Source organism: Aythya fuligula, chromosome 3, assembly GCF_009819795.1.
Source record: "Aythya fuligula isolate bAytFul2 chromosome 3, bAytFul2.pri, whole genome shotgun sequence".
Taxonomy (NCBI): domain Eukaryota; kingdom Metazoa; phylum Chordata; class Aves; order Anseriformes; family Anatidae; genus Aythya; species Aythya fuligula.
Window position 1 is genome coordinate 21,007,909 of NC_045561.1, and position 8,567 is coordinate 21,016,475.

At 45.3% G+C, this 8,567-nt stretch overlaps 1 protein-coding gene across 1 annotated transcript; it reads right to left on the reverse strand.

The window, feature by feature from the left end:
* Window positions 1-985: 985 nt before the first annotated feature.
* On the reverse strand, window positions 986-7,755 carry LOC116488304 (zinc transporter 10-like). Its single transcript, XM_032185796.1, has 4 exons — window positions 7,248-7,755; window positions 6,870-6,953; window positions 3,397-3,636; window positions 986-2,656 (listed from the first exon to the last, which is right to left on the reverse strand). Exons 1-4 carry the CDS (start codon window positions 7,753-7,755, stop codon window positions 2,184-2,186), a joined length of 1,305 nt encoding a protein of 434 aa, XP_032041687.1. The 3' UTR covers window positions 986-2,183.
* Between the last annotated feature and the right edge of the window lie 812 nt (window positions 7,756-8,567).

An 8,567-nucleotide genomic window follows, 5' to 3' on the forward strand; every position in this document is an offset into this window, starting at 1 on the left:
AAGACACAAATGCATAATTATGAAAGGGTGCTTGTTTTTAGAGGATATCTTGGAGGTAAGTTCCTGCACAGACTTTGTTGTTATTTGGGGAAAATTCTACTCCAGTTCTCAGAAAACAAGCAAACCTATAAATACATTTGTTATTTAGATCTACACTCCTCCATTTAAACATCACAGTAGATGAAAATAAGTACAAAAAGAACAGAAGCATGAGCTTACTTCATGCCACACATTTTAAAAGGACAGAGCAGTTCTTGAAATGTTTCCTGATTTACATTAATTTGTGCAACAAATGCAAAGCAAAATCCTGCTGCTGCTAACAGAACCAAACACACTGGAGGATTAAGTTTTTAATGTTATTAACAAATAGTTTAATTTATATAATACAAACCTACCATGAAAGACTATAAAATACATTAATTCACCCAAGAATTGGTTCAAAAGGGGTAAGTACAAACCTAGAGGTGTGCAATTTAGACTGCAGTCACTGGTCCAGTAAATATCATTTTCCAAGCAGCAAAATACCCTGCTGTGTGTTTTAATGTTCATTGACTTTAACATAACCATCCTTATTAAGGAGCTGGCTTCTTTAGAGCCAGTCGTGGTCCTACCAAGCCCTGGTATTTTCCCAGCCCAGCAGGAAATCAATTTGCCCTTTCCACTAAGCAGTCCCTGAGGTAAAGACACCACTGTTTTTTTAAAAGGTGTCTCTGTGAACTGATAACTAAATAGCCTGTCCAGGCCACATGGAGCACTGAAAAGCTGCTTTTGAAAAAAATGTATTTGAAAGCTTCTGGATCAGATCCACAGTGAGGCTAAGCACTGCACTCAGTGAGTATTAGGTAGTGGGTCCCTCTTCAAAAACCCGGGGAGCAGACCTGACCAAAATCCAACACTGCTGACAGGGCAAGTCATCTTGTTTTCCTTAAATCACCCTTGCATGTCTTCAAAAAGAAGCAGCAAAAAGGAGAATGGAAATGCTTCACTAAATACTTCAAAATGCACCTTTGGGTTTGGGAAGGAGAAGCAGGGCAGAGGGGAGGGCGTAAACTTAAATAAATCAACTAGAAATAATTGAGACTAAAATAGGAAAATCTCCCAGTATTTCTATATATATATAAATTATACAAAAGCTCCCTGTAAGTTATAACACTGTTTTAAAAAACTTCAAATGGAATTTCTCAATTAATATTAAATCATCTCTTAATAATAGAATTGCAGAATTGTAACTATTCATAATAGACACATTAGCTTATTTATTCAGCATGAATAAGGACAGATGCTCAGTGTTAAAGATACTGCAATCATTCCACACAACAAATGAATTAAGACTGTGGCTATTATAACTTCTGTTGCTTGGGAGGTTGGGGGGTAGAGGCAAGGGATAAGAACTGAGTTGTTTAATCACAACAATGAACAAGATAAAAGTTAATTGGATGACTACTTGCATTTTTGCTTGCCAAAATCAATAGAAACAATGCCAGTAATTCCTTAGTTTTATGACACAGAGCATATTCCTTAGCATCCTTCATCTGTGATTAGGTTGGCTCCAGCAGTTCTAGTAGAGAAGCAAGACCAGATTCTGCTCTGTCCCCACACACAGGGGTCACAAAAACAATGCAAGCCAACCCTTCCCAAGGGCTTCCCCTCTAATCAGACACCATTATTTTCATTCATCCACTTCAGAAGCACAACAGTTACTGCTAAAAATGAACTGTCTATGCAAAGTGGGTTTTAAGGATAAGTAAAACATTTCTACATAAGTCCTTTATAAACATACAGTACCTCAGCCTAGTACAATCATTAACTTGCTACAGGGCTCTCAGGAAACAGCTCACTTTGACAGAAAGGCAAGAGTTTCGTTCCCAGTAGCACTGGTCATACACTGCAAGCACCAGGGTGGACAGCAATACACCTCATCCACTCTAACAACAGGAATTCACACACAGTTTGGTAAGGAACTCTGTTAGGCTGTATCTGAAAAACGTTTAGATGAGTGCACACTTTTCATGGAAATATTAACCCTTATTTCAGATATGAGCTTTTTTAGGTGTATTTTGGTTTACAGCTAAAGCACAGAAATCTTTTCGCCACATTAACTTCAGCTACAACCACTGATGACCCGCTTTCCTGCCTGGACACCTTTGTTCTATGAAAAATTTTTACAGAGTAGACCAAATTGTTTAAAATCGCGTACTGCTCAACTGTGACTTGTCAGACACTTCACAATTTTTCTCATCTTTAACACTATTCTCTGTCAGTGCACACTCAATAGGGATTTCAATATCACTTTTACTTGAACCATTGTCTTTATGCAGTGCAGAAAGGCAGCTATCATTTTTCTCAGTATAGCCATTACTTTTAGCCAGCGGTGCCTCCTGCTGACTGCAGCAGAGCTGAGAGTCACAAGCTTTTGAGATGCAGGGCGAGCTGCACAGGAGGTGGGAGGTCTTGCGGTCAATGTACTCAGGTTGGATGGTCACAGAATGGATCCCTGCTTCGTGGAAAATCTTTCTTATTTTATAAGCAGCATCCTGGTAATCAGTAGGGCTTTGACACTTGACATGAAGAGTAGCAATATTCTTGCCACCTGCAAGCTCCCACACATGCACCTCATGAAGGCTGATAACCCCTGGTACACGAGCTAGTCTGTCAGCTGGAAAACATAAGAGAAAGATGTTAGATGGTTTGGTGTGCTGGCTAGGCCTCATTGAGAGCCTAATCCAAAAAGAGCTGTCTCTAAACTGTCTTTCAAGGAGCTGTACTTAATAACATACATCTGCTACCTGCTGACTTTGGTTCTTATGCAAGGTGACCACGCAAGCAGTCCCCTCCATTCTTTCTGAGCCCATACCATCTCTGCCCACTGGCCATTTACCCACAGCTTATAGAAGCAATGCTGGAGTACCACTTCCTTGGCCAAGGTCCACGTATTCTGGTTTGTTTAGCCCTGAGCATGGTAGAACTCCAGAAAGACATATGTGCTATGCTACAGTTAACCAGTGCAAACAGTGCTAGAGAGCTACAAAATTAGCCAGCCTTAATAGAATTTTCGAAGCTGTTTTGGAATCCCTTCAGAAGAAGCAACTGCAGGGCTGGGAAATATTATAATTCAATGCTGTTTCTTTCACAAACACCCCACACAAAGCATTAACAGCTCAAGACCTGGTATTTTTGATGTTGTTGGAGTACCACATTCTCAAAATGCATGCTTTAACTAATCCAGAGAGATTTGAGTCATGTTGCTAGGACACAGGCACGTGACCATTTCCTCACAGTTCTTGAGAATTTAGGGCTATTATGAGTAAATACTCCAAACATGTCATTCCAGAAATAACATATGCATTGAAATCTATCATTAAAATTAATAGCATTTCAACAACAAATTTGACTTACTCAGTAGTTGCATATTAACACCTTTGGGAACCATCTGCAACAAAATAATTGAGGTCTCTTTGATGAGAGGGAATGCAGAAGACAAGATGATGACCACCATAATTATTGTCAGGCTTGGATCAATGTAGCACTGCCAGTTACAAGGAGCATTAGGCCCCAGAGGAAGTACATGGAAAATTGTAGCAGCAACTACCACAACCACAGACCCAAGTGCATCTCCCATAACATGCAAAAGAACACCTGAAACAAATGAAAAATTCCATTAGTTTTTTCAGACTTTTTTTTTTTGAGCAGCTATAATGCTGTATTTTTCAAGTCTGTTCTACCTGACATGAAAAATGCAATATTCCAAGCACTCAAATCATTACCAGATTTTTCAATAACAGCTTTCAGAACAAAACGTCAAGGGAAATACTGACTCCGAACCACAGCTGCTTAAGTGGGATGCATTATTAAACACATAGGGTACACTAGCAACTGCAGACCAACTCCAATGCCATGGCAACACAAAGTGTCTTTGCCTAAATGCCTACAGATTATTAAGAGATCCTGGCACGTGAAATCTCAACTCACAATTAAAAATTGATGACTAAATCTATCAGTTCTACCCTGGAAGCTAAGTCAGCCAGAGACCACCCCCAGTGACTAATAATTATTTCTCCTCAATCAGTTTCTACTACTCTGTTGAAATCCCAAAAAATTACAAGAGTGAAATGTAAGGAATGACTATTCTTACAGTTCCAACTGCTCCCAACTCGATTTTTTTGGATCAAGCTTGATTACTTATATTAAACTTTGTCCCACCAACACTACTAGCACTCAGACTCAAAAAAGACCAGAACCCAGTTCAACAGTTAGGTGCATGGATGCCATAGGTGTTTTTGTTCAGTTCATTTTTTTTTAAAGAATGTGCATGTACTATTCTAAATTCAGAGAAATGCTGTGTGCCACTTCTTATGTCTATAGATACATTTTTGCACTCAATGTAAAGACAGAAAACAGTCTCTTGTAATAACTCTCTTCACTGCTCTTTCAAGTGCAATGAACAAAGTAGTGTTCTTGCTACAGTTACAATAGTCTAAAAACTTCATTTTTTTTCTTTGTTTTTCTCACTGCATAATCTTGCCTCTTCCTGTCACTGCTAAAAAGCACTCCAATTTTTTCTGTCTTTACTATTCAGACAGATCTCATTCCAACCTGTGTCTAATCTGTAGTACCTTTATATATATGAGGTTAATTCCTTTGACAATACTTTTTATTCAGAGGATGAAACAGGCCAACTCCTTTTAATGTCCCTATTACAAGCAATTTCCAAAGCTCCGCTCCAATGTAATCCCTTCCTCCAGGCCAGAGAAGCTGCAAATGGCTTCCTCTGAAACTCATTAACAGCACAGCTAAGAGTTCTGACTCCTGTGATGATGGATTCTGGGTCTCTTCAGACCTAGAACCATGCCCATGCTGGTTCTCCATGCAGGAATGAAGATCCTTAGCATGAGTAATGGAAGCAATAACCATTGGGGTTCCTTGGAACCACTTGGATAAGATAAGAAAGCATAAACTCGCACTGAATCCAGCTCTTTCTGCTGGAGTCAGGAGTATTCTGCCCCATTTGGCAAACTCCCACAGGGTTTCACTTGCCGTAACAGTGTTGCAGTGTTTCCTCTTTCATTTATAAATAATCTGGATTCAGCATGTGCCATCAGCTATTGCACTAACAAGAGGGATAGGCAGGATGCAATTTCTAAGGTAACTAACTGAAGAGCGGGGCTTGAGAAGAATAAGAGTGTTCCAGGAAGGCTTATTTTGAATTGAGAAAAACAGCACACACTTAAGAATTTGGAAAAATTATGGATTGAGAATATAAAATTTGAAAAATGTGTATTTAACTGACAGGCAAAGTTAATATGGTTAATACATATGTCTCAGTTATGCATCACATGAGGAAAAAGAAGTGATCCCATTTCCCTGTAGACCCCCAAAAGCTTTAGATATAAAAACAGAACTGGAAGGCAATTCTTATTTAATAGTTATTAAGGTAAGACTATAGACAACAGTGTCTAGACAGTGTATAGACAACAGTTAACAGTGTCTGTTAACTGAGTATAGCTATATAATTAACTTCCAGCAGCAAAGCAAAAACCAATTTTGAATTTTAAAGACACATCTGTAATGCTTGCTAACAAAATAAATTTGCAAAGACAAAGTTAAAGTAACACCTAAAGAAAAATCATCTTTTTAGAGTTCAAGAAAGACAGACATCTTAAAATAACTGATGCAGAACTCCTCATTCTTCAGACATTTTTGACACTTGCCAGCATCAGTATGCTTAAACACTGTAGTTCAGGCAAATACAGCCTTCCCTAAAATACTCCTTGGTTTCTTATCCTTCTCTCCTCCTTCCCTGAAGATGGCAGTTTGCTATGCCAATACTCTAAGCACTCTCTAATGCCATAAAAGCCAACAACACTAGTGCCTAGATATTCAGGCAACTGTTGTCACTCTAGCACGTGGTTTAGTTTGCAAGGTGTCATCCCCTACACACATATTTGCATAACTCTGCAAGCATTTTTTTTTTTTATCTGTTTTGAATAAACAGATAAACAAGCCAAAAAAATAGGTGCCTGACTGCCATGACAACCTCATCAGATGAATTCATGTGATGCCAACTTGTATGACTTTAGAGGAACACCACACCTTCTCATATGCTGTTATGCGACCACAAGAAGCCTGAGGCTATCACTTTATTTTTGTCTTTGCAACAGCCCTTTCCTAGAAGGGAAAATTATTGTTAAATACACTACTTTCGTTTCTGTTAGGAATAGGTACATAAATCTGTATGCATATGAATACCTATATGCAAGGACTTGGTTAATTTATTCCTAGATGTAGTCATAATGTTTCTTTTTGCAGATAACAGAGATCTGCCAAAGCAGAACATAAAAGGGGCTTGACTCTGTCCCAGACTCTCTCAGGAAGAGGTTCACAGTTCAAGGACTTGGAAAAAACACATGCAGAGATACCAGTTTCAACACCTTTCTCCTCATGCTGACTACAAAACTTGTGATTACCATTGCTGGGATTTAAAGAAGCTCTGTTTTCTGCCTAACAGCATTTAAAACTTGAGAACTGCCCAACTAGTCATGCAATGACAAAGAAAAGTCTCACAGATACCTGCATGACCTTCCTGTATGGCCTCTAGTGGCTTGAGCTAAGTGCAAGGAGCTTTGCTCCTTTCCAAGAAGTCCAGCTGCAGTCTTCTACAGATCCAAAACGAGCCAAACCAGCACCACATTGATTTGCCATTACCCGTGCTATCTCACATGACCAAAACCTTTTTGCCAACTGTGCCCAGACATGCAGAGGGGTCCTCAGCTCCATCTCACGCTGACATTTTGGGGGAGAAACTTAAATGGAAGGTAAAAAGTGTTTAAAGTTAATGCAACATTAGCCTCCTGCTGCCATGCCATACATACCTCTGATGTTCAAGGCTTCGGACTTTTTCTCTACTTTCTTCCCAGACCCCTCTTCAGGGCTTTTTTGGTCGTTTGGGGATTCACCTGCATTCAAAGAAGAAACGCTGTGTTGTGTATAAGTTCTACAAACAGAAAAAACATCAACCTTCTCAAGACCAGCTCCTTTCCAAGAGACGACGAGAAGCCAAGCCCGAGGCCACCCCGCACCCCCACGGCCGGCCGCGCATAGAAGGGGGGGGCCCGGCGGGGAGGGGAGGCACCGGGGGCGGACAGGGGGAAGCCGGGGCTGGGCAGAGGGGGACCGGAGCCGGGCCGGGAGCGAAGCGGGGGGAACGGGGAACGGGGAGCGGGGCCGGAGAGGCTGCAGCCGAAAGGCACCTGCTCGGTCGTTGGCGTCCCGCGGCTCGGGCGCCCCCCCCGTCGGGGCGGCGGCGACAGCGGGCGGCGGAGCCGGGGTGCGGCGGCAGCAGGCGGCCCAGTCCTGGAAGACCAGCAGCCCCACCAGGTTGACGGCCAGGCCCAAGGCGCCGACGATGAGCACCAGCTCGGCGTCGTCGATGCGCTCGGGCCGGGCCAGGCGCAGCAGGGCCTCCACGCAGATGGTGAAGCAGAGGGCGGTGAGGAAGACGGCGTTGCTCAGGGCGCCCACCGCCTCGGCGCGGCTGTAGCCGTAGGTGGCGCGGGGCCCGCGGCGGCTGCGGCGGGCGATGCGGCCGGTGGTGAGCCCGACGCAGAGCGAGATGAGGTCGGACAGCATGTTGAAGGAGTCGGACACCAGCGCGATGGAGTTGCCCAGGTAGCCCGACACCAGCTCGGCCACGAAGAAGCCGACGGTGAGCACCAGCATGAAGATGAGGCGGCACGTCTTGCCCGAGTACCGCCCCATGGCCCGCACCGACACCGCCGCCGGCACCCGCAGCGACCCCGGCCCGGCCCGGCACGGCACGGCACGGCCCGGCACGGCCCTTAACGCCGCCGGCACCGCCCCGCCCCGCGGACCGCCCCCGCCCGCCCCCCGCCCGCCCCGCCCCGCCGGTACCGGGGGGCCGCGGGGAGCCCCGGCGGTGGCGGCCACGGGGAGCTCGGGGACATTGTGGGGGGGATGCCCGGGGACGACCCAGCACGGGCGGCGAGGAGAGGTCGGGGCTCGGGGGGGGCCCCCCCCGGTTCGCCCGGAGCACCCCCGCGCCGCCCCGACGGCGGGAGGTTCGGTGCGGAGGGGCCGGCCCCGGCCGCGGTACCGACGGTCTGGGCGAGGAGGGCGAGAGGGGGGAGACAGACGGATGGACGGACGGACGGACAGACGGACGGACAGAGCCCCCTGCTGGGCCGGGCGGCGGCCGGGGGCGGTGTGCGCCATCCCGCGGAGAAAAGGAGGCTTCGTGCGGGTGTGTCCGGCACGGGGATCGCTCTGCTCCTCGTGGGGGCTTTGTCGTGACAGTCCTCGGGACAGTGGCATCCCTGCCTGCAAGGGGAAGAGGACAGAGCCCGGCCGCCGACACAGCGTTTTGAGGCGAGGGGAGCGGCTGGTGATTACAGGGGGTGCCAGGAAATTAAGCCATTCGCAACTGCTTGGTCCTCAGAAACAACAGCGGATGTCACTAGACTACAGCGATCCCAAACTGGGCTTGGGGTCATCATGCGGTTTATTTATTTTTTCCTCTATCACTTCAGAAGCAGATAAAGTAAGAAAATCAG